Genomic DNA, 26919 nt, shown 5'->3' with positions numbered 1-26919 from the left:
TTTGCACAAACATCATCATCACTACTATGCCATCAGCTGCAGATTGCTGGAAATTATGCTACCAAATCCAAAACAAAACAAAACAAAAATCCAACACTTAATTTTGTGCTGATCATAATTTAGGCACAGAAGAAACTCATCAAAGCCGTGTCTACACGTGCACACTACTTCGATGTAGTGGCACTAACTTCGAAATAGCACCCGTCACGGCTACACGTGTTGGGCGCTATTTCGACGTTAACATCGACGTTAGGCGGTGAGACGTCGAAGCCGCTAACCCCATGAGGGGATGGGAATAGCGCCCTACTTCGAAGTTGAACGTCGAAGCAGGGCACGTGTAGACGATCCACATCCCGCAACATTGAAATAGCGGGGTCCACCATGGCGGCCATCAGCTGAGGGGTTGAGAGACGCTCTCTCTCCAGCCCCTGTGGGGCTCTATGGTCACCGTGTGCAGCAGCCCTTAGCCCAAGGCTTCCGGCTGCTGCTGCTGCAGCTGGGGATCCATGCTGCATGCACAGGGTCTGCAACCAGTTGTCGGCTCTGTGGATCTTGTGTTGTTTAGCGCAACTGTGTCTGGGAGGGGCCCTTTAAGGGAGCGGCTTGCTGTTGAGTCCGCCCTGTGACCCTGTCTGCAGCTGTGCCTGGCACCCTTATTTCGATGTGTGCTACTTTGGCGTGTAGACGTTCCCTCGCAGCGCCTATTTCGATGTGGTGCTGCACAACGTTGATGTTGAACGTCGACGTTGCCAGCCCTGGAGGACGTGTAGACGTTATTCATTGAAATAGCCTATTTCGATGTCGCTACAATGAAATAAGCTACTTCGATGTAGACTTCACGTGTAGACGTAGCTCAAGAGACACATTCCAAACATAAGATCTGATCCTGCAATGTGACCTAAGCACCAACCTGGTGTTTAAGTCAGCAAATCTCCTTGAAGGATCACGGCCATATTTTGCAAAACATACATATTTAATAAACAGAAACACGCACACTGATGTAGACCACACCAATGACCATGCATGTATAACTTCCTGGATCTTCAGGAAATACCATTAAGCATGTCAAACAAGTTTTGAAACAGATTTGGACATCCAAAATATAAAGCAGCATATACACTGGCCACCATTACAGTCATTACTTGTCAGTTGCTTCCACTCTAATTGACTGCTACTGCGAATCTTACCGACTAGTAAAACTACCGTTAACTCCAACGTGAATTTGGTTATGTTAGGACAATAAGAAGCAGTTGAAGTCATTTCTGCATTTCAGTGCTGGATTTCCTTACCTGTGGACATAGTGTAATTGATGGACAGAGTCAATTGCTATGACCATTTCAGCCAAATAAAAACGAGCCATATCTTCAGGTAACCTGTCCTCAAACTTGCTGAGCAGGGTGAGTAGATCTCCTCCAACATAATAATCCATAACCAAGTACTACGAATAACAGAGGGGCCGGGGAGTGGGGGAGACAAAGAAAAAAACTGTTTACACAATGACTCAAAGACCAATAAAATCCAAGTATAGCCAAGGACAGTAGAAAATTATAATACTTGATACACCACTTAAATACCCTTCATAATATTTTCTTAAAATGGAGTCAAAATATTTTTTTAAAAATAGCCTTCATATACCTTTTCAAATAACCTTTGTCATTCTTAGTTACAATGAAAACCATAAAATTGTTTTTAGCAAATCTTTTTTGGAAAGATTTCATGTTAACCTATGTCCAAATAAATTAAACAAAAAGATGGAGAGAGTGTCTGCATTCCAGAATCATACAGACAAGATCATGGAGGTAAGATCTCTCAGTTTCTCTTTTAAAAATTTCCTTAAGCCAGAATGAAAAAAGTCTTGAAATATTAAAAATGTCACTGAAAAAACTGAGCTAGCATGGGATCTTATTTAGGGACTACATGTTTCCCAAAAGTATAAATGGCAGTTTCCGTAGTTTGATGCAATTTCTTCCTCCCCACCTACTTTAAATGACTGCATTCAGAAAATAAAAGCCTTAACTTAAACTAGTCTTGGGACAGGGAAAGACTAACAGATTTTTCTGTTTCATAGTACATTATAATTCCATATTGCGTTGACATTGCATAGCACAGGACATTATCCACATACAGTGGAATAATTCTGTAATTTAAAACAGAGAAAAGCAGTTTTTGAATTTACTGATTTAAAGCTAAGTAAATGCTTCCCAACGAAAAATAAAATGATTCACGTGGATGGGAAGTTCATAGATTTTTGAAGAGCTCATAACTCCCTTTATTATGCAAATTTAAATGCATTTTCAGAGTTTAATATTTGGTCAAGATGATATGAAACAAATCAAATAAGCTAAGCCTCATTATGACCACTTCATTTTCTGTAACTGAGAAAGTCCTTCCAGGGCTTCCCAACACAGCAGCACAGAGATGACTACTGGGATGTAAACAGTGCAGTGCTCTAACACGTTGCACCTTAACTGTAGCTGATAGACCAGGACTGAGCAAAACATGGTCTGCAGGCCAAATGTGGCCCACCAAGCTACTGAATCTGGCCCGCAAACATAGCAGGGAGGCTCAAGCAGGCATACTGCTCACAAAAGTAGCTGGCAGAAGGGTAGGGCTGGGGGGTGGTGGTTGTTTTTCAATAGCTGTGAGCTGTGGGAGATGGAAGGAGAGACTTCACAATTCTGTTGGCTGGTTTCTGTCTAATGGAGCTTTCTATTTGAAACATCCCTGGCTGTTGGAGGTGGCATGGTAATGAGGCAATTCAAAGCAGCCTAATGAGAAGCTAACTTGCATATTCAGCACCTCATTAGCATAATGGCAGCCACACTGATTTTGAAGTGCAGGCTTCAAACTGCAGATTGACACTGTAGATGGGGGCAGCTTGGAAATAAGCGACCCACTTTGACATTCCCTTACTCTCACAAAACCAGATTGCAGTAAGGGAATGTCAAAATGGGGTGCTTATTTCCAAGCTGCCGCCATCTTCACTGTCAATCTGCAATTCGAAGTCTGCACTTCTAAATTTGCATGGCTGTTATGCTAATGAGATGCTGAACGTGCACATGAGTGCCTCATTAGCCTGCTTCAAATTGCCTCATTATCCTGCCACCTCCGACAGGAGGTGACGTGTAGAAGCAGTCTTTGGCACATGGCTCGTGCTGGGCAGGAAGAGAACTTGCCTGAAAAAGTAGCTGGGCTGCTGGCTGGGAGTCAACCATCCAGGTAAGTCTCCCAGCCAGAGCCTGCCTCTGACACCCCAGATCCTCTCTCCTCCCACTCCTCCATAGCCATAATCCTCTGCCCTCACCCCCCTCCAGCTCTACCTCACATACCCCAAACCCTCTGCCCTCCTTCGGCTTCTATACCCCCTTCCAAACCCTGCATCCCAATCCCTGCCCCAAGTCACAACCGCTACTGTCCAAGCTCACAACCCAAACCTCTGTACGCATACACGCACACTCACACTCTTCTCTCTGTGCACCCAAATCCCAAGGTCCCTTCTGCACCCAACTTCCAACCCAGACCCCTCACCTCCTTCATTAATGTCACAGAAGTGGCCCTTGACCACTTTCCAAATTCTTGGAGTTGCCTTCCCATCAAAAATTATTGCCTACCCCTGTTGTAGACACCTTTGTGAAAACAAAAAAAGATGCCTAATTCACACAGAATCCACACAAACTAAAACAGATTCTAATGAGGATACACAAGTTACCCAAGGAATCCTTTGATCAGTGGCAATCCCATTCTCTCATTTCAAGTCAGTTCTCTAACATTAAAATTTCAAGTGTCAGTACTTTGCATACTATGATTAGGTGAAAAGGGAAACATTATCCTAAAGGGACTTAAAAATATACCTTCCAAATAATGTCTTTTTAAAACTACTAAAAGAATCGCCTTTAACTGACAAGTGAATCAAATCAGCAAGTGTGCACATTTATACCACTTATGTAAGAAGTCACAAGTCATCATGAAGAATGCAAAAAAGGGAACACAGGAGATCCAAATATTATTATTAATTTATTCTGCAAGTTCAGCAAAGCCATGGTATCTGCTCTAGAATTTTTTACGGTCTTTGAAAGGTGACTATGCAAAATAATGTAAATAAAATGAGGAGAAGGAATTCACTCCATACATGTAGTTGAACGAATGCTGAACCGAAACATGAATTTATCTTATACACAGACATAGAACAATAAATAAAACTAAAGCTTAACATTTACATTTGTACCAGTTTATATTTCAAACTATGCCACAGTTTCTGAGTAACTGTATAGCAAATATCTCAAAAATACTGTAACCTGATAACAAGCAGCTAAAACGCCCTCAATTTTTGATAGCACTAGACCCATACCTTAGAAATCTAGATTAGGCTAAAATATGCTGATGCAACCAGGATATAACAACCCCTACTCAGATGCGCATATTTACTATATATCAGAATCTTCTTCACTAAAGTGTTCCATACTTTTTTTTTGTACTCACACTTTCACAGTTGTAACAATAAAAGATATGTAAGGAAAAACTGAGCTGATTAAGATGATGATGGAGTTTTTTTCAATATAATGAAAACACCACTGCCAACAAACGAGGTAACATCTCCCTTTGCAGACTCATTAGTATATATTTGCCGTATTGCACAAGTCACTACCACACAGCATCACAATGCTTCCACAATTAAAAAGCTAATCAAATTTAAAAAAAATAAACTGTTAAAATAGTAAAAATGCAAATTAAGGCTGTAAAACTCCAGCAACAGATACATATTTAGCAGAAAGGCATTAAATTCAGGTCATAGATCTGCCTAAATTCTCTATTATGGACACTTTTCATACATATATTTTATCTCTTTTAAACACACAAGGCAGGAAAAAAAAAAGCTCTGTGTATATATTTAAAATCTGAAAAATCAGATAGGTCTCCTGACATTTTCCCCAAAACGAAACACTATTTGCAGAAAAGACAATTACCTGTTCCGTAACTGGTGTTCTTCAAGGTGTGTTGCTCATGTCCATTCCAAGTTGGTGTGGGCACATCCATTTGTGGCATGACCATGACAGTGTTGTTAGCCACGGCTTGCATGCGCCCCGTGCATAATCAGGGGTTCGCTACCCAATCAGAACCCGACATACCAACGTGCACTGACAGGGATTAGTCACATATGTGGGAGTGGAGGCAGCTAAGGGCTTAGTCACATACACAGAAGCGAGACCACCACATCAACAAGCATTAAAAACTCCTAGAAAGGGCAAATCCTAAAAAGGACAACTCCTAAAGGGGACACAAGGCATTGGCCCAGCGGGTTGCTTCCATGTCCAAACCCCGATAAAAAGTCAACTCCCCCACCTCCCAACTCGGAGGGGTGTGTGTCTGTGTCTTGACAAGTCCATCGGCCAGCCCGAGTCACTTGTCCCTCCTGCTGAAAATCCAGACCTTTTTGGATGGATGTTGATGTGGGCTCTGCTCGCCATCTGCGCTTTGGTAACCACCCCGTAAATACAGGCTTTCCTCTGTCCGTCACCTGACATTGCGTTGGGGTAGACAGCTAGAGCGCTCTAGGTATCCCCATTAATTCCCCTCATGACACTGATTAAATCATCATTAATAAAGCTCTTTTACGCTCACTGCTTGTCTCGTGTCCGTCCACCACTCATCCAGCAAACACCTTTTACTCCCAGAACATTTGGGTATGTGCTGGTGCACACCCAGTTGCTGGAAGCTTTTTGCCCTAGCCAGTAGCCATAGGGTTGGTGTGGCGCCCCCTGGAGTGGCACTGCATGGCAACCAATATATGTACCACCCAACCCGCCCCCACCTCAGTTCCCTCTTTCCAGATACTCTGACGGGGGGAAGGCGGGAAGGTTTTGGAATGGACATGAGTAACACATCTCAAAAAACATGAGTTATGAAACAGGTAACTCTCTTTCCTTTTTTGAGTGAGTGATCATGTGCATTCCAAGTAGGGTGAATACAAGCTAATGCTGGGGAGGGGGATGTCAGAGCCCCAGACAGAATATAGTACAGGCCTGCCTACTGCAGGGTCATCTCCAGCGTGCTGCATCAATGCATAATAGGCCATAAATGTGTGTATGGAGGACCAGGCGGCTGCCCGGCAGATATCCTGGATAGGGACCTGGGCCAAATATGCTGTTGAGGAAGCTTGAACTCCGATAGAGGGAGCTCTGATCAGGGGAGGGGGGGATCCCCACCAGCTTACAGAATTCCTTAATGCAGGCCACTATCCAGGAGGACATCTGCTGAGAGGAGACTGGGAGGCCCTTCATCCTGTCTGCCACTGCCACAAACAGCTGCTGAGACTTCTTAAAGGGTTTGGTCCTGTCCATATAGAAGGCCAGTGCCCTCTGAACATCTAAATTATGCAGACTCTGCTCCCTAGCAGAGTCATGAAGTTTCAGGGAAAAGACTGGTAGGGAAATGTCCTGGTTAACATGAAATGGGGAGACCACCTTTGGCAGGAACTCCGGGTAGGGCCTCAACCAGACCTTGTCCTTGTGTAACACTGAAAAGAGCAGGTCCACCATCAGAGCCCTTAGTTCCGACACCCTCGTAGCTGAGGAAATGGCCACCAAGAATGCTACTTTGTAACTAAGAAATAGGAGGGAACAGGAAGCAAGGAGTTCAAAGGGTGCTCCCATGACTCTCAACAATACCAGACTGAGGTCCCACACCAGCAGAGGGGGTCGCACCTGCGGCCTGACCCTTTCCATGCCCTTCACAGACATTTTTAACACAGAGTCTGGGAAGACCAATGATAGACCCAGCCCAGGGTGAAAGGCCGAGGTAGCTGCAAAGTGCACCTTGATAGGGGATAGTGATAACCCTTCCTGACTCAACAACAACAAGTAGCCCAGAACAACCAGTATCAGAGTCTGTCCCAGGGATAATGCTTTTGGGCTGCCCAGAGAGAAAATCCTTTCCATTTGACTACATATGTTGCCCTTGTGGAAGGATTCCTGCTGTTCAACAGCACGCCTTTCGCAGGTCCTGAGCACGAGAGCTCCACTGCTTTCAGCCATGGAGCTTCCGTGCGGTAAGATGTAGTGCTTGAAGGTTGGGATACTGCAGTCTTCCCTCCTCCTGTGTCAACAGGTCTGGACGTAACGGGAGTGCAATTGGGTCGCAGATGGACAGCTCCAAGAGGGTGGAGTACCAGTGTTGCCAAGCTTACACTAAGATGCCACTAAGATGATCGATGCCCGGTCTGACCGAATTTTGAGTAGGGGCTGGTGGATGAGCGGCACTGGAGGGAAGGCATAAAGCAGAGGGCCTGACCAGTGAATGCTGAATGCATTTGCCCAGGAGTCTGGGCTTTGATTCTGGTACGAGCAGAATGACCGGCACTTCGCATTGAGATGGGAGGCGAATAAATCTACTCAGGGACACTCTCAACTTCTGGAAAATTAAATATAGCACATCTGGGTGTAGTGACCACTCATGGGTCCATGAAAGACATGCTGAGATGGTCCGCCAGGGAGCTGTATGCCCGTGGTAGATAATGTGCTTTCAGGAGAATTCAATGTTCAGTGCAAAACTCCCAGAACCCGAGGGCCTCATGACACTGGGGAGAGGAGCGTGCGCCCCCTTGTTTATTTATATAATACACTGCTGTGGTATTGTCAGTGTTCACAGTAACACATTGACCCTTTAAACTGTCCTGAAACACCTTGCAGGTGAACCTGATGGCTCTAAGTTCTCGAACATTTATGTGGAGCTGGGCCTCCTCCTTGCTCCGCAAGGCCTGAGTCTGAGACTCTACCAGATGCACCCCCCAGCCTAAGTCTGAGACGTCTGTGAATAGAGAGAGGGAGGATTGTAAGGGGGGTTAAAGGGCACTCCCATGCAGACCAATCGAGTGTCCGGCCAACAGTGTAGGGTTAATGGCACTCGTGGAGTGATGTCACCAACATTGCTATATTGTCCCTGACAGGTCAGTACACTGTAGTCAGCCACAGTTGGAAAGGACGCATTCGCAGTCTGGCTCGCTGGACTACAAATGTGCATGCCGCCACATGACCCAACAATGTGAGGCAGTCTCTGGCCATCATGGTGGGGAACTTGATCAATTTGTGGATATGCGATGCCATAGCCTGAAACTTGCTTTGCGGCAGGAAGGCTCTGGCCTGCCCCGCATCTAGTAGGGCCCCCACAAACTCCGTTACTTGGGTGGGAGTCAACACTGACTTCACCTCTTTTACCATGAGGCGGAGAGTGTTGAATGCTTGTCGTATCCACTGCACATGCTGTGCTACGTGGTGCTGCGAGTGACCCCTGACCAGCCAATCATCCCAGTAGGGAAAGAGGTGCACCCTCTGCCTGTGTAGGGAGGCTGCCACCACTGCCATGCATTTGGTGAAGACTCTCAGGGTGGAAGATCAACACAGTAGGAGGACTGTGAACTGATAATGGTCCTTTTGCACCACAAAATGGAGGAACCTCCTGTGGGGCGGATAAATTGCTATGTGAAAATATGGCCGTGTCTACACTAGCCAAAAACTTCGAAATGGCTATTCAAATGGCCATTTCAAAGTTTACTAATGAAGCACTGAAATACATATTCAGCGCTTCATTAGCATGCGGGCGGCCGCAGCACTTCGAAATTGACGCGCCTCATCCCGACGGGGCTCCTTTTCGAAAGGACCCCGCCTACTTCGAAGTCCCCTTATTTCCATCTGCTCATAGGAATATGTGGACTTCAAAGTAGGTTGGGTCCTTTCGAAAAGGAGCCCCGTCTGGACGAGCCGCACAGCAGTGAGTCGCGTCAATTTCGAAGTGCCGCGGCCGCCCGCATGCTAATGAAGCGCTGAATATGTATTTCAGTGCTTCATTAGTAAACTTCGAAATGGCCATTCAAATGGCCATTTCGAAGTTTTTGGCTAGTGTAGACATAGCCTATGTGTCCTGTAAGTTGACAGTGGCAAACCAGCTCCCCGGTTCCAGCATAAGAATAATTAGGTCCAGGGATATCATATGAAACCTTAACTTTTTTGTGAATTTGTTTAGGTTTCGTAGGTCCAAAATAAATAAAGCCCCTGTCCCCAAAACTGATGAGGAACCTCCTGTATAGCCCGAAGTTGAAGGAGGGACTATCTCCTGCCTGAACAGAATCTCATCAGCGAGGTCCCTGAAGAGGGACAGAAGGAAGGGTGGGGCAGGGAGTATGAAGAAATTTGGATAGAGTATTCCCTTTCTATCATGCGCAGGACCCACTGGTCCAAAGTTATGTTGCACCAGGAATGGTAAAAGGGGGATAGGTGGAATGAAAATAAAAGCTGAACTGGAACTGGTGGGGGGTGACCAGTGTATCATTCCCAACCGCACCATCAAAATTGTTGTTTAGGCCCCAGTGGGGGTTTTTGATGACTCTGGCCCTGAGTCTGTTGGCCATGACGTCTCCTATTAGTATCCCTCTGTTGTTGAGGGAGTTGTCTGAACTAAGGCCTCGGAGTGAAATATCAACGTTGGGTCACAGGGCTGTGCAGGCCGAGTAAGGGTAAGGTGGCCCTCAAGTCTTTCAGGCTGTGAAGCCTTTTGTCAGTCTTTTCCAAAAACAGGGATGCCCCCTTGAAGGGAAGGTCCTGGATAGTCTGTTGGACCTCATAGGGGAGCCCCGAAACTTGTAACCATGCTCCCCTACACATGGCTATCTCAGAGGCCATGACCCCGGTGGCGGCATCTGCTGCATCCAGCACCACCTGCAGCGCTGCCCTGGATGAGCTTATGCTAGTCCACCACCACATTAAAATCAGGCTTGCTCTCTGGTAGAATAAGGGATAAGAAACTGGTCATGTTGTATGCGTACCTGCTAACCAGAGCCTGCTGGTTAGCAATCCTCCCATCAAATAAACCTTTCTACCATACAAGTCCAGGCTTTTGGTCCCTCTGTTTTGAGAGGAAGGTCCTTGAAACCTCTGTCTCTCCCTATGATTTGCTGCATCAACAACAAGGGAGTCAGAGGGAGGGCGGGTAAAGAGGGGCTCATTGCCCTGGGCAGGAATAAAATACCAGAGCTCATTCTTTCTGGCCGTGGGTAGAGCAGAGGCTGGGGTCTGCCACACTGTCTTTGCCGTATTGTCAATTGTTTTAATAATGGGCAGTGCCATCTTTGTCGGCCCCGATGCTGAGAGGATGTCTGTCACTGTATCCGTTTCAACCCTGACCTCCTCTGCTTGTATACCCAGGCCCTGGGCCACCCTGTGTAGCAGTTGCTGTTATGCCCTACTGTCCTCCATAACTGGGGATGCTGAGGACCCAGCGAGAATGAGGATGATACCCCTGCCCCTTCCATGTCCACCAGCAAGAGGGGGTCCAATTCCTCGGATTGAGTCCCCAGCACCGTAGTCTGTGGTGCTGTGCTCGGGGCCTGGGGTACAGCGCCCATATAAAGCATGGGCTGCATTAGGGGCACGTTGGAGTAGCTTGGCACCTGGGATGGCACCGGGCCCACTGGTGCTGTTACCGACGATACCATAGATCCTGGTGCCTGCAAGGGCGGTGCCCAGAGTTGAATCGGTGCTGTCTGTGACAGTGCCGAGCTCACTGAAGGGGCCTCTGGTACGGTCAGCCCCTGTGATCGTTCCGGCTGAGGCACCCCCAACGATGCCAACAGTGCCACCCTTGGCAGCTGGGGAGTGCTGGGCAGCCTAGAAGGGAATGCCATGGCCTGCCCTGGCATTTCATGGACCACCCACAGGGTCCAAAAGGGCCACTAGGGTGCACCTTGAGAGGACACCTGCCAACGCTCACCTGCAGGGTGACGACTCCTGTGCCGACGTCCGCTGTAGCGAGACGATCTCATGCTCCCACTCCTGGCCAAGCTGGAGTAACAAGAGTCAGACTCTGACACTGACAACCAGGATGGTGCCATGGGGCCTGTGGTTTGTGCAGGCCCCTGTCTCCCCTGCACCATCTGATAAGGCACATTAAACAGGGTCACCATAGTTGGCCTGCCCTATGGGGGGCTGGTCCAGTGCCAGAAACTGTGATGGTGCCATAAAGGATGACTCCTGCCCAGTGCTCTGTGTTGGTATCTATGTCTGGGGTGGTCCCTCCAGTGGAGATAAGGACTCGTAGCGTGACATCAGTCCCGGCACCATGTTCTGTAACAGGCCCTGGACTGCTCTGAATGCCTCCAGTATTGAGGGCAGCCTCAGAAAGCACAGGCTCCTGCCTCACACCGGCGTCGATGCCCACACTTCATGACCGAACTCATAGTGCGATCTGGCAGACGCCTTGGAGGGTTCTTAGCACTGGCCCTTTTGAGGGACTGGCCCTGTTCATGCCTATTTCTTCTTGCGAGGCACCAGGGACTGACTTCTATGTTGCCTTGTAGTGCTAGGTGTTGACCCCTGGTCCCGACATTGGGAGCTTTCTGACGGCACCAACAATGCCAGGGCACTCTGCACTGACAATGCGCCTCTCTGACCTCCAGCCTGGGAAATGTCTAGGTGCAAGGCTGCTTCCATTAGTAGGATTTTTAAACATTGCACTCTGTCCTTTAGAGTCTGAGGCTTGAAGGCCTTACAGATGGAGCAATGTATGAAGGTGTGCCTCTCCGAGGCAACTCAAACAAGTCCTGTGTGGATCACTCTTGGGCACTCATTTGCTACATTCTGAACAGGTTTTGAAACCTGGGGGGCCAGGCACCCCCGGCGCCGAAGTGCCGAGAATGGTTAAAGTCCTGCCTTGGCTCACTGACAACTGAGTGAAAACTATTTTCAAGTGAAAAGCAACTACCTAAACTATTCACAACTATTTACACCAACAATTACTACCTAATTTACAAGTGATGGCTACCAGCTGAACTATGAAAGAAGAGAGAGCTCCAGCAACCGACAGCGTGGTGAGAAGGAACTGAGCGGGTGATAGGTCGGGCGGGGCATATATTGGCTACCATACAGGCATCACTCCAGCAGGTGCTGCACTGACCCTGTGGCTACTGTCTGGGCAAAAAGCTTCCAGCAACTGGGCATGCACCAGAGCACACCCAATTTGGAACAGACATGAGCAATCACTCAAAGAACTAGCACATGCTAACAGACCATCAATAAAAAACAGAAGCTGCTCTGTGCTCAAAGAACATATTAAGAAAAAGGCTAGATTAAAATTAGCTCTGGTAGACTGCAACTGAACACACAATGTTTTCTTAGTAACACTGCTAGCAGTAAGAACACAGTTTTAGTTTTTACTGGTCCATGTTACTCAGTCAGGACACACAAAACCTGGGCCTTGATACTACTATCAAATACACAAAAGCGAAGTCCTGAACATGGGCAAACACAAAGTGAAATAAAATAATTTGTTTTCCTATAAAAAGAGTACCAAACCACTATTTTTGTAAACAGCTAAGTAATACAACCCAAACTTCCGAGAACAAAACCAAAAGGCATTCCAATTACATTTCAGACATTAATAAAAACATATTTAGATACTTCCATCAGCAATTATAAGTGGCTTTTCTAAATCATGCAGTACTCCTCTGTGTTTTTGTTAAACCCTCTAGTCAGCAGAAGACAGTTCAGAATACTCTGCCAAAAACCAAGAAGGTGAATTTCAAATCAATAGAACCACTTCGGTTCCAAGTTCAGAATCAATAATCAAAAAGATTAAACAAACTTTATATCTATCTATAACATAGCCAGAAAAAATTAACTGCCATTTCATTCTATGAATCTCACCAGGATTACTGGAATGAAGTAAATGACAAGGTTATAGAAAAGGTACAGTAATATAATTGCGAGAGCACTCCCAAAAGAATAGCCAGATATGTACCAATTAGAGGAGTCTGTCCAATAACTGCAGACTCATAGGCTATGTCTACATTGCCCCTTCCTATCGGAAGGGGCATGCAAATGCAGCTGATCAGAAATGCAAATGAGGCACAGATTTAAATACCTCACCTCATTAGCATACTCACATAGGATTTTGATTCCAGAAGAGCCGATTCTGAAACCAAAACAGCCATGTGGATGGGGTTCATTCAAAAGGAAACCCTGCTTTTGAAAGCACCTTTCTTCCTAACTTTTTTTGAGGAAATGAGACACAAGATATTTAAATACGTGCCTCATTTGCATTTCCAATCAGCCGTGTTTGTATGCCCTTTCCAAAAGTGAGGGGCAGCGTAGATGTAGCTATACAGAAAATAAAACAAACTAGTATCCTGAGATAGTCATGGTCAAATTCACTAAACTCCCTGACTAGTTTTTCATACTGCCAAACTCTATGCATACTTATGTATTTTACGAGGTTTTGATTCATATGAATGTTCAGCTTCCAACATAAGGCTAACCATTGCACACACACTATATCCAGACCTGTAAAGAACACTCACTAAATAATTTTCGTCCTGGAAGGCATAGTGCAATGTCGTGATCCACTGGTTATCTCCATTCACTAGTACGTCCCTCTCTTCTCGAAAACAAGCTGTCTGAAGGGGAGAAAAGGATATTTTAGCTACAGTGGATGTTGGTGTACAAAAAATAGCTGTGTGTGATGAAATGGTAATCAAATACATTTGACGTTATTACAACATACATTTATTCCCTTTCAATAAAAGCCATTTAATTCACACTCTTGCCAAGTTGAGAACATGGGGCCAGAAGTGGTATCAACATGTTATATATACTTGGTGTACAATTGCACTTCCCAGTGCTTGGGATGTAGGGAAAAAAGAAAAGCCACTGCCACCACACTCTTCTGCTCATTGTCTCCCAATCACGCATCAAAATCTGCTCTCAAACATGTTCCCAGAATGTCAGCGAGATTATATTATGATACCTGAGCAAAGAACTAGCCTTACACAGGCACAATTTCTTCTGTGACTGCTACACTATTAGAAGTATGTATGTTTCTCTTACAAACATTCATTTTCAGGATTTATAACTTGTCCATAAATTATAGCCAATTGCACTGCAAAACTGTTTGATTCAGTACAAAACAGTGCTGTCCTATGTACAGCACAACACAATGTCAATTGCTGCACTGAAAAAAATACAAGACCCTTTGACCCCTATAGTAATCCAACAGAAGTCCACAAGAGTAGGATCTGGATCTACATATTACGGGCTTATTTCACAGAATTGCCACTCAAGGTTTAATCTTGTATAGTCATAGTTTATATATCAATATTATAGAAATTATTATAATTATTATTGTAAGCAAGGTAACATCCAGCTACTTCTGTCTTCCCCTCAAGCTATCACTCAAAATAGTTGATTTCTTTCTGGCATCATATGTGAGGGCATGGAGAAAGGAGTTGAGTTTTGGCCATCTTAGATTTAAGTTAAAGTTGAGACTTCCAAAAAGACAAGTTAGAGACAGTGGAGGCAACATGCAATTGAAAGAGATGTGCATTTGTAAGTCATTGGTCTAAAGATGCACAAAACAAAAAACAAAACAAAACAAAAACAAGCAGTCCGGTAGCATCTTAATGACTAAGGATGGATCTACACTGTCCTCAACTTTGAAGGGGACACGTTAATCAGGGCAACGGGAGATTACTAATGAAGTGCTGAGGTGAATATGTAGCACATCAGTAGGCTAATTCTCCCCCACGGTAACTTCAAAGTGTCAAACTTAGAAGTGCTGGCATGTGCGCAGCCACAGGCACTTCAAAGTGCCTTTTTGTCTCAAAATTTTCGGGAGTAAAGGCACTTTGAAGTAGTGTGGGTACTTCAAAGTGCCTGGGGCTGCAGGGCTGCACACATGCCAGCACTTTGAAGTTTGACACTTCCAAGTTGCCATGGGGGAGAATTAGTCTAATGAAGTGCTACATATTCACCTCAGCCCTAACAGTTTTATTTAATAGGTAATGAGCTTTTCTGGGTAAGACCCATTAATCAGATTCTGGAGCAGAAATATGAAATCAGGGGAATATAAAGCAGGGGGAGGAAGAAGAAGAAAGAAGAAAAAGATAAGAAAAAAGTGGGTGGAGGGGTGAGTCACCTATCATTAAGAGGACCTCTAGGAAGAGTAATTAAGTAGGATGACAGCCACTCTCAGTGAGATCTCCCAGTGAGAAGGTAGAAAGCAAGAAGGAGAACAAGTGAAAGACAGAATCCTCTGAAACCAGTACCAAGAGATGCTCAGGAATCACTGGAGAGGTACGAGACCCAAAGGAACACAGAGCTGTGAAAGCCTAGGCAGGATAAAATGCTGCAGAGAACAATCATCATCTAAAGCAGGAGACAGCTCCTGGCCAGGAAAAGGTAAAAGAGATCTTGGAGAGAGCAGATTTGGTAAACTGTGAAAGAAGAATGCCAAACCGAAGATGAAACTGCAGGACTAAGACTACACTGCACTCAACTTGAAATACGATACACAATTTGCGCTATCCAAAATTGTGTATCCTATTTTGAGCTGATTTTGAAATAGGCTATTCAGCATTTGGCATGGTCTTCACAGTGCCAAACGTCAAAATACTGTGCTATTTTGAGGCATCCCTTACTCCTCCTGCAATGAGGCGTAGAGGGATGCTGACATAGCACGCCCAATATTTCAAAAAATATTTCAAAATATATTTCAAAATATTTTGAAATACCGGGTGCATTTCATAGATGTAAAGTAGCTATTTCAGGATACTCTGGTATCCCGAAATAGCTCTACAGCATAAATATAGCCCAGGAAAGAAAGATTTCTAAATGACAACTTCAATGGATCAGAATGAAAGCAGAAGAGGGATAAGGGTGAGAGTTGTAGAGGCAGATGATTTTTTTTTTAATTTTTGAAGATGCAGAGACCTGAACATTCTTGAATTTTGATGGGAGATGGTTAGAAACAAATGCCTTGTCTTAGCATTTAAGCAAGAGCTACATTTAAAGAAAAATCAAACTTTTTCTTCCTTATTATTTTTTCAACTTCATTTTCAAAAACAGTCAAATACCAGAATGAGAATGGTGGTTATTGGTAGTGATCTTTGCAGAGGGAAAATTGAAGACAGTAGCATAAAGATTTTTGTGCAGAGCTGAAGCTAAACTTATAAGAGCAAGCAAGCAAGCAAGCAAACAAACAAAAAAAAAAAATCAAACCTTGTTTTGACCAGTAAATTAAGCAAACGTGACACAGATCAGAAAGAAGAAACATTTACTCACTTTTTCCACCTGAATAATATACACTATGCAAGAGAGAATCGGAGTAAATGAAGCAAGATTCACTAATAAAATGCGCTGCACAATAAACAAAGGATCTTTATTGGGAATCAAATGAAAAATAGCATAAGGACAAAAAAAAAAGCGGGGGGGGGGGGGAATTCAAGGGAAGAGTGGGTCTTTTTTGTTTCATGTAAATCCTTGCCAGAAATAGAGAACAATGAGAAACTATGAACTCTTTGTGTTCCTAAAAACATGAAAAATAAACAAAACTGCATGTTATCATAGAGATGCACGACAAGGAAAGCTGGAGCAGCTCTCTCACTAATACCACTTTCTCTTGAGCTCCTTCTCTTCTCACGACTAAACCTATTGAATTATTTTATCAAGTGTTGGATTTGTAGCACTAAATGATCTACAATACTTAATTTCATTACATTATGCAACACCAAAAGCTTGTTTTGAAGTTCTAAAATCAAATGCAGTATAAATAAAGTCAGACATGACATCCACCTGGTCCTTGTGAACCTTGAGAAGCAGAAGGAATGGGGCAGGTATACAGCAGCACCAAGTTCCATGTTATCAGGAACATGTCTGCAAAGGAGCCTGGGCTAAGGCCCCAGAAAACAGAATTGAGGACACTTGTGGTTGCTCCAGGACATGAAAAGGTCCAGCTGGGGAACAGACCCACTTTTCAAAGAGTGAAGGATGTCCACATGAATTGACCACTCGTGAGTGAAGAGCCTGCAACTGAGGCAATCTGCCAGCTGGTTTTGGATCCCTAGGAGACAGGACACCTCCAGGTGGATACAGTGAGCTATGCAAAGGTCCTACAAGCTAAGAGCCTCCAAAACAGAGCATGGAGGAGTGTGCACCTGCCTGACAATTGATATAATACACAGCATTGGTGTTGTCTATGGGCTGTCCTAGCTAACAGGTAACCTTTCATCCTTGCTGTGCTCCATAAGCCCCTAATTAGAGTAACCCAGATTTAAAAACTGGGAAAAACATGATCAAACTGGCTTAACAGAGGTACAATATAGACGTGTAACATTAAAGGAACAATGTGACCTGCCACGCTTAATGGTGCGAATGTACTAACAACTAAAGACAACTCACCAGTATGGTCTGGACGCCCTAGGACTGCTCAATGTCCCAGAGTAAGAACTACTGGAACGCTTCAGACATTCCCCAAAAACATGTCCATTACCTATGCTTTACTAATGAAGAGGAACTCCAGTGGTCTGGAGTTCTCTGTAAAAGTGTGGCAAAGGGGAATTATCACAGCCCTTAAGAGTACTCCAGTAGCAGAGCATATTACATAACACTAAAAATTCTTGTGTGGATCTCAGGCTATACCTAACACAGCAAAAGATTTTTAAAAAAAATTATTGACTCAAAAGAGGTATCACAAGCTAGGGGCCTTGCCCTCTGATGTTTGTTGATGCTGTAGTAAAGGAATAGGAACCCTGATATGTACACTATGGGACTGTCCAAGAACTAAGCAGCTGTGGGAAAAATTGAACACAATAGTGTAAAAATTGTGGGGTTCTGCAAGCAAACCTATCATTTCAGGTTATGTACCTACATAATGGTTTATCTTCACCTCAAACATTGTGGATCAGAATTTAACAAAAGTGGAGGAGTATGCTTATACCCAAAATAGACCAGTGGGATATTCAGACCAAGAATATTTTATTGAGGTTTACAGCAATCACATAGAGGCTGTGTCTACATTAGCTGCCTACTTTGAAAGGAGCATGGTAAGTAGAGTGTTGGGAGATTATTAAGGAAGTGCTGCACTGCATATGCAGCGGTTCATTAAGCTAATTCTCCCCGCGGCAACTTTGAAGTGTTAAACTTCAAAGTGCTGGCTCACGTGTAGCTGCAGCTAACCTCTCGGTACTTTGAAGTGCCTGGGCAACTTCAAAATCCCTTTATTCTTCAATCTCCTCCTAATCTCCCGACACTCTACTTACCACGCTCCCTTTGAAGTATGGAGCTAGTGTAGATACAGCCAAAGTGGGAGAAATTTGGAACCTAAGTTTTGATACCTTTAAGTAAAGAATGCCAGGGTTCCACTGCACCTGCTCTTTCTGGTTTTTCCCCTCCCTATTCCTGGACATTCCTGTCTTTTGATACTCCAGCTCTAACATATTACATCTGTGTAATAGTCTGATTTTGTTATTTTATGATCTTTCTGCTTTGACCAATTGTAAACTTGTGTAATTGCATAAATTTATTGGATATCCTTGGAAAATGAGGTTTTTGGTAACATATACAAGGTGTTCAGTCAACCACCTTTTTGTATTTTTACTGTTTCTTCATGAAAATTCATTGAAAATTTTAAAAAGAGTAACCAAGTGAAGTCCTCACAAAAGAATATTTGAACACAAACATTTCTGTCATCTTACCTCAGCTCTCTTCAGCATCTCCCATTTATTCAGTATTTTCATGGCAAATACCTTATCAGCATTTTTCAGTTTTACTACTGCAACCTGTAAAATATAAAACGTAAAATATAAATTGCAGATGAATAACCTAAATAGGAAAATAAGTGGTTGCTATAATAATAAAATATGCAGATAGCTGAGTTGCTTTAATTTATTTTTGTTGTGATAGGATGAACCTTTTGATTTATAACTTCATTCTGTGCACGATACAATACCAAGCATTTATAATCATACACCATGAAATGTAATTTCACACATGTTCAGGGTATTTGTTCTTTAAAAGTTCTTAAATTCATCTTAAACCCCTGTTACAGAAAAATAGATCCTTGGCACTTCTAATCAATACAATACTTCCTTCCCCTTCTGTCCTTTTACTGCGATATCATCACTTGATATGTTTCCAAAATTCCGAATAGTTATTGAATCCACTCTCTTCTATAATTGAGCTAAACAGCAGTAACACTAGCAAACGAGTTCCACATAATGTAGTAGTCAGGTCTCAAAACCAAGAAACATTAGAATGTCAACTGGTTACAATAAATTATTTACTAGAGATTTGCTACAAGATAAATATTCCAGATACTTTTCAAAAAACCCAGAAGTTATAACAAAAGTAATTAAGCATAATATTCTGCATGCCTATACTATCTTCCTATTATCCAGCATGCATTACTTTGGTTTTTCCAACAATGAATTTTGGCAGCCATATTCTTGCCACATCACCTAGTTTTGTGATCAGTAGGCAAGTATTTTAACGCTGTACTTACTTGTACAAAGTAAGGAAGATAGTAACAAAGAGGAAGCCGTGCTAGTCTATACACTATCAAAACAAAAAGCAGTCAAGTAGCACTTTAAAGACTAGCAAAATGGTTTATTAGGTGAGCTTTATATAAATAAAGCATTTTGCTAGTCTTTAAAGTGCTACTTGACTGCTTTTTGTTTTGATAGTGTATAGACTAGCACGGCTTCCTCTTTGTTACTATCTTCCATGAGACACTCATTCAGGTCTCCTCCATCCCCATGAATTAGGGAAAACTTTTATGGATGGGAAAACTTAAAAACAGAGATGTTACAATTCTTACTGAATATTTACATTACGCATCACTGGCACATTTGGCAATTTATGTGAGAATAAATGCGAAGTCCTTGCCCTGAGGATCTTACCATCTACATCAAGCATGTTAAACATGGGCTGCATGCTGCCCAATCAAATTTTGTTGTGGCCTGCACTACATATTTATAAAGTATCTAAGTGCAGCCCGCCTGTTTCATTGTTTAACCTAGATGAGGAAAGTACCTGCGAAGGAGCCAGATGTTGTGGCTGTGAAAACTGGGCGCTGATGCTGAATGCATTGGGCAGCCCTCTCTTCCCCCCGCCCCCCACCACCCTGGCTCTAACGCATGTGTCAGGCAGGCAGGGCCAGGCCAGAGCAGGGCTCTGCAAGGCTGGGATCAGGCACAACACCAACACCAGCACCATCATCAGCAGAGGTGTGAGGCCAAGTCCCATGGAAGCTGTGGTGAGACGCTGCTCCAAGGGTGAGCTCCTGGGAGCCCCCAATCACCTTGAGGCAATGCATCCCCCCCGAGTCCTACTGTGCGCCTTCAACAAAATCAAGTTTAGGAAAACTCAAACTTTTGACAAGTAAGTACAGCGTTAAAATACTTGCCTACTGATCACAAAACTAGGTGATGTGGCAAGAATATGGCTGCCAAAATTCATTGTTGGAAAAACCAAAGTAATGCATGCTGGATAATGCAATCCCAACTATACATACAAAATGATGGGGTATAAATTAATTATTACTGTTTAATAAAGCGATCTTGGAGTTATGCAAACATGTAAAATATGTGGCCCACACATTTTAAAACAATGAAATTCATATTAAAGTATTACATTCTTAATTAAAATTATTGTACTATAATCAAACAAGACCTGAAAAATATTATAAAATATACCTAAAACATAATATATAATAATAAATAATTATGACCTTCTGATAGAAATAAATTTTTTTTTGTGGCCCTGAAAACTTACCAGTTTTCATTTGTACAGCCCTCAGCAGGCTCTGAGTTTGACATGCCTGATCTACATTATAAACTATATGACAAAAGCCAGCATGGGATCACATCAAGAAAGAGACAGGGCAAAGGGGAGGTGGGGAAGCTAACAGAAAACAAATTTATTATTTTTCTTGTTTTCACAATACAAACATGATAGATGCAGTTCTGAGTTCCTTAGTTCAAATAAGACACAAAACCAAAACAAGTCTGAAGTAGAGCTAAAAACAAAACCTGGGACTCATAGCCTCCAGTACTGTGATTGAGCTGCAAAGGTAACCTTCAAGTGGAAAAAACCTCAGTACTTCATAAATTTTAAAATACGTGCATCAATCTAGCCCAACTCCCATCCCTTGCAAAGAAAGGCATACTCCCAGGGCCCAAGGATGGAAAAGTGTGTTTTTGTTTAGGTTGCAGACCAGGATGCTGTCACACAGATTAGCATCATCTTTACCTGCAGGCTAATGACAATGTATATAGGTTGAACACTAGACTCTCTTCATGTCTTTTGTAGTCAACAACCTGGCTATGCGCCAGAGAAGTAAAAACAGAAAAGAAAACGCAACAGATGCTGGCAGCTTGATCATGAAAAAGTCACGCAAGGCTCTTTTCAACCCTTCTTCAAAGGTGCCATCAGCTGAAATAATTTCATCAAGATGGTAAAGGTGCATGTTGAACTTCATTTATGGTATTTACAGCTGTCTAAAGCAGAAACAAATTCTTACTAAACTATAAATTGGGTGGAACAGCTATTAGTTCCCAGAGGTGTTGTGCTCCATTAATCAGCCCTGCCCTCCACCACATCCGGCCCCTTGCAAAAATAAAATGAAATCCAATAAGCAAAAAGGGAGAAAGTACAAGAACATCAAATTTAGCTGTTAAAACTAGTTTTCAAACTGAATTTTTAAAGGTAGGTTACCATACACAGATTCATGGAAAATATTTTAAGATCGCAAGGTACTAGTATCAGAGAGGTAGCCGTGTTAGTCTGTAGCTTCGAGAAGAAGATATTTTGGAGTATAAGCTTTCATGGGCAAAGACCCGCTTCATCAGATGCATGAGTGGGGCGGGGGGTTCAGAGGGGTATTTAAAGAGTGGGGTCCCAATAAGAGGAAAGGCCAGAGCTGACAAGGTACTAGTGTGAACTCCTAGTCTGACATCCTGCATAAACAGCCCTAGAATTTCTCCAAAATAATTCCTTTTGAGCTACAGCAGTTCTTGCAGAAAAACTTGCAGCGTTGAATTTAAATTTGCCAGCAATTAAAAAACACACCACAGCCTTCAGTTTAGATCTATACTCAGAAAAGACTTTCAGGCCCTTGTCTTGTGATCTTTGGGGATTTGCTCAAAGTTGGTACTGAAGAACATTTAGATTCCGTGTCAATTTCATAGTTGTCTCAGGGTTCTAAATAGCAGTGTAGAAACATACTAGTTTCATATTCACTCTGTTGAGGCTTGAGAAATCTATGAACAGGACCAAAAGCAATGGAACTGGATCTCTCACTCAAGAAGATACTTGCTTCATATTTTGAAGGTGACCTTTGCAACCATAAAGGCTAGAAGGGCTTTTGTTTTAAGAGGTTAAGTTCTGCAGAAATTAGAAGTTAAATCCCTTCACTTACCAGGGAACACTTCTGATTTGCCTCTAGTGAAGTAGTAAGTGGATTTTTCAGACTTTGGCAAGGAGTTTGGTGCTCCCAAATTGGCCTATGGCATGAAAGGTGGCTCTTAATGATCCAAGTCATTCATCCCCTGACTCAAGACCTGAGTGTGTCAGCTACAATGTTCAAGGAAGGCTAAAAGAGTTATGTCCCCAACTCTTGATAACTTTTAATGGAAATTTGGCACCTAACTCCCCTAGAGCCCTTTGAAATTCCCAACCTTTGAACATAGATTGAACCTTCCCTAGGCTGACTTGGGAAACGAGACCTTTCATCGTCAATTTGTGGGGTTTTTTGAAGCTTCTGTTAGAAAAATACTTGAAGAAACAAAGGGAAACATACCTTCATAGAATGTAAAGATGAGAAGCCTAGCTAATAGGGGGCAGCAGCAGTTTGACAACATGCCAAGGAGCATTGCTGTTTGTGGGAAATATGTAAAAGTGCTGGAAGAATGAAAGAAAGTAAAATCCAACTAAAACCAAAATGTTTACATCGGCACATACCAAACATTTTTCAGTGGGCTGTGCCCAGGGAAAAAAATAAATTTAAAAATCTTTAAATGTCCAGTTTTAATAAGTTCCAGGAACCAGACCATTCAGGATGAATAGAAGACAGTGATTATCAATTCTTTCTTTTTTGACATCTCGAAGCATATTTGAGGATAGTAGATCAAAAAGGCCTCATGTATGTTTATTTATGTATTACACATATCAATCAATACACACACTAATATCTTTATAATGTTTCTTTAAATTTTTGATTAGACAAATATCAGCCTTTTTGATTATTATTTAAGCAGCAATGCCATGTTCTATAAAACAAACTCTCTAGCCCATCCTCGACAACACAAAATCCAGTGCACCCGTAAGAAATTACTCTCCACAGCCAATACAGTTTTAAACATGATGATGTAGACAAAATATCTAGGGACACCGTAGAAGGTTTACACAAAATAAAAGTTATAAGGTTCCTCGGAACAGCCCCCCATGGGGCTGCCAACTGGTTGCCTTCCTGCCCTAGCTCTCAAATGCTACTGCAAAAGACAAATACTCCCTACCCTCTAAATTTCTGTCTTTGAACTCTTCTGTATCAGACCAGATGCCTGGATTAGATGCCTTAATACCACATTTTAAGGTGATCTTTTGGGCATTAGCTAGCATCTTTGCCAAACATTACGATATATATGTGCACATTTTCTTAGAAATGGCCTTTAGCAAACAGCTTCTGCAAGTTTCTGCACCCAAATTTGAACTGACTTGGTAGGTCACAAGGGGGAGTGATCAGAATTTTTTTTTAAACCAATGCAGATTTGTGGAACATAAGTTCAATAAATTTTCATCACTGGCCACTTCCTTACCAGCTCCCTTAGTATTATTTCTGTGTATTTCTACATGACTCATATTTCAATATCTTGGTACCAGTACACTTTCTGATGGCAGAAGATTTTCTGTACCACATTCAACATCCCAAAAAACCTTACCTCCCCAAAAGCTCCTCGACCAATCACCTTCAATATTTCAAAATCTTCTTTATGTAGTCGCATCTGTTTTACCTTAGATGTAAAAGGTTTGGCTGAAACAAAGGAAAATATCCATCACTAAAAAATAGGTAACATTAATAATATAAAATATTAAGTTATAAGAGCCCTGAAAATAACAGAACATTTTGCATATATATGTCTATTCCCTAAAGTATTATTACAAAATATAAAGCTGAAACTAATGACCAATAAGAGCTAAGCCAAACTTTCTGTCTGCTCTGAAAGGAAATTTATGGAGCACATATTTTTTTACGAGGAGAATCAAGCTGCCTACAGCCTTCTATACTTCCTATAAAGCCACACAATGATTTTCAATTTAAAAGGCTTCCAAGTATTATAGATTGGTTGAGAAAGTACAGTATGGTAAAATGATGAGTTCACTCGGGACAGAAATGTGCTAACTTCTATACCAGCTCAATAGTAATGACAAATATTTTATTCTAAGGAAAATTAAAGCGCAGATGAACAGGTGTTGGGACTGATACCACTGTCCCATGAACACATATTCATACCTACTTAGTGAGAGATGTACCAGAGTTACATTAAGTTTGAGACAGCTACAAATTAGAAGAATTGAAATGTTTTTTAGAAATAAGTATTTTAAAACTTGTTAGGTTTCAACTTCCGTATCAGCACCTATAGCTATGGGAAATGCAGTGTATATGTTGCCATGAGAATGAATTAAATAAAAATTACTATCAATCAAGTCTGCCTTCAGTTACATGACAAAACTCATATTTAGAATTCTGCATTGACCCTCTTAAATTGAACACAGCATTAGCACATGAAGAGAATGCAAGGAAACATTTTGTCCTGCATTTTCATCTTGGGATTAACTCTTCCAAGAGAAATAGAAACGACATAATGTCTTGACAGATAATAGCAGGCCAAACTGTTTGTCCCCTACATCCGTGTCAGAGGGGATCCTCTGAATAGGGAATACTTCCTCCCCTGCTGAGAGGACAAATTTCTCTCCCCAAAATCCCATGGGCAATACAAAATGAAAAGGTAAATTATCAGGATGCATTGCTAGGAGGCATGGAATTCTCCCATTGAATGGCAATGACCTACTGAATAAAAGTTTGGGGGAAAATTCCACGCATGGGAACTTTGCTCACTCACCAACATTTAAATGTTCATCATCTTCAAAGGACTTTACACACATCAGTTCAGTGCTTCCTCAAGCATTTAAAAGCTGAACCCCAATTCATGATTATGAAATCAGAAGAATTTTACAAAAATAAAACTGTCATTATTTCAGTCCCCCCACCATCTGCTATAAATGGCCTGTCCCTCTGATTTTTATATGTTCTGCATCCCACCCTGGCTAGCCATCTGCATGTCCTCAGGGAGACATGAGCAGTCTCTTTGAGAAACATTACTTAAATGAGAACAACAAGTCTTGTGGCACCTTACAGACTAACAGATATTTTGGACTATAAGCTTTCATGGGCAAAGACTCGCTTCATCAGATGCATGAATGGGGGGTGGTGGTTTCAGAGGGGTATTTAAAGAGTGGGTCCCAGTAAAAGGGAGGGCCAGAGCAGACATGGTCTATTCAGCAAGGTGGAAATGGAAGGTTATGGTCAGAAAATGTGCATATCCGAGAAAATGAGTTTCAATATAATACTTAGCTTTGAATTTCCCTTTTAGGCTCTGAACCTGCAAAAACAAGTGCATACTGAACTCAGGGGGACTACTCCCATCATTAAAGTTAATCGCATGTGTAAGTCTTTGCAAGCTTGGGGCCTTAGACATCACTGCTAGGCCTACAGATTGTGCATGTGTGTGTAAACATATACCAATATATAATATAATTTAATTAAAAATAATGTATATACAAGAAAAGTCTACCATAGTCCCTCTGACCTCCTAACTGCTCCGTAACTAAATACGGTCATGGTTTATAGCTCTGTTTTAATGGGCTTTCATCTATTCATTTGATTGCTAGCACAGAGGTCCCCAAACTGGTGTGCACTCCCCCTATCAGACATGAACCAATGCTGGGAGCGTGCGTGTGGCAGGAGCTTGGATGAAGCATCATCCAGCACTGCTCCGCTTCCAGCTCTGCTCCGTCACCATCCACAGCTTATATCCCTGCCTGAGTCCTCCCTCCCCAACAGCTGTGTCCCTGCTCCCAGCCCTGGTTTCTGGGGTCTCGGGTGACATGGACAGGGAAGAGGGGGGCATGACCCTGTAAAGTTTGGGAACCACTGCTGTAGGACCAAATCCCCTTGTCTTCAAACATTCTTATTTACTTCAGTCGGACTACCTGTCTGAGTGAGAAAAACAGGGTTGGTCTGTTAGTGCATTAAAATGTGGGAAACAGAGTTTTGAAGCAGTTGATATCCTTCTGGAATTTAAAACCAAAAAAACCCCCAAAAAACAAAAAACAACTTTGATGAGTAAAGTAATTTTGACTAGAAAAGGAATGGCATCACAGGGTAAAATCTAATTAACCTTAACTTTTTTTTGTGTGTGTGCTGCGTTCACTAGACGTGAGTTTTTTAATTGTTAAAATCACCACAGTTTCACAAGAAAAATAAGGCTATGATATGACCTATAGCTAAATGTCAAACTCTTAGTATCACAGCCTAACTGGGAGCTTTGTGGAGAACTCTCTCTGTTTGAAACTTTAAAACTGCATTTGAACTTGAATTGTTTTAATTTTAGTTAGAAGTTGCTGATGTCATTGTAATAGAGTACAGTCACATTTTAAAATCTGTTCTGCTATGGGTTCATGGAACCCTGTAACATCTATTATGTTCTGTAACACGACACTCATTGCAGTAGGCTTTCACTGATTTGTGCTTGGATATCAGTTTAATTGATGAATAAAGTGGAAGCCTCTCGTCTTTGAACAAGCTAATTTTATTAACAGATCTATGTCCTGTTTATCAGCTGACGCGTGGAGGATGAATGTAATTGTCTCGCTTATTTATCAAATCTCAGCATTGCGATTTTTCATTTGGTTGAAGCTTGTGTCCATTTTTCTCCAGATGGGAAAGGATATAAAACTGAATTTCTTCATTTATCATTTTGTGCTACGACATTTTGGAGTTATTGTAAAGCCTGGAACATGTTTTTATATCTACATAATCTCTAGC

General features: G+C 42.5%; 1 protein-coding gene across 7 annotated transcripts in view; it reads right to left on the bottom strand.

The window, feature by feature from the left end:
* Nucleotides 1-26919, bottom strand: part of CDC42BPA (CDC42 binding protein kinase alpha) — a 312667-nt gene that overhangs the window by 190569 nt on the left and 95179 nt on the right. For all 7 annotated transcript variants that reach the window (XM_074989868.1, XM_074989866.1, XM_074989861.1 and 4 more), the window contains exons 2-5: nucleotides 23753-23844; nucleotides 18512-18595; nucleotides 13343-13438; nucleotides 1290-1438 (exon numbers count right to left, since the gene is read on the bottom strand). In XM_074989868.1, coding sequence (XP_074845969.1) covers nucleotides 1290-1438; nucleotides 13343-13438; nucleotides 18512-18595; nucleotides 23753-23844 — 421 coding nt within the window. The remainder of the gene's footprint in view (nucleotides 1-1289; nucleotides 1439-13342; nucleotides 13439-18511; nucleotides 18596-23752; nucleotides 23845-26919) is intronic.

The sequence above is a fragment of the Carettochelys insculpta genome, chromosome 3 (assembly GCF_033958435.1).
Source record: "Carettochelys insculpta isolate YL-2023 chromosome 3, ASM3395843v1, whole genome shotgun sequence".
Classification (NCBI taxonomy): domain Eukaryota; kingdom Metazoa; phylum Chordata; order Testudines; family Carettochelyidae; genus Carettochelys; species Carettochelys insculpta.
This window is presented reverse-complemented; position numbering and strand designations above follow the sequence as displayed.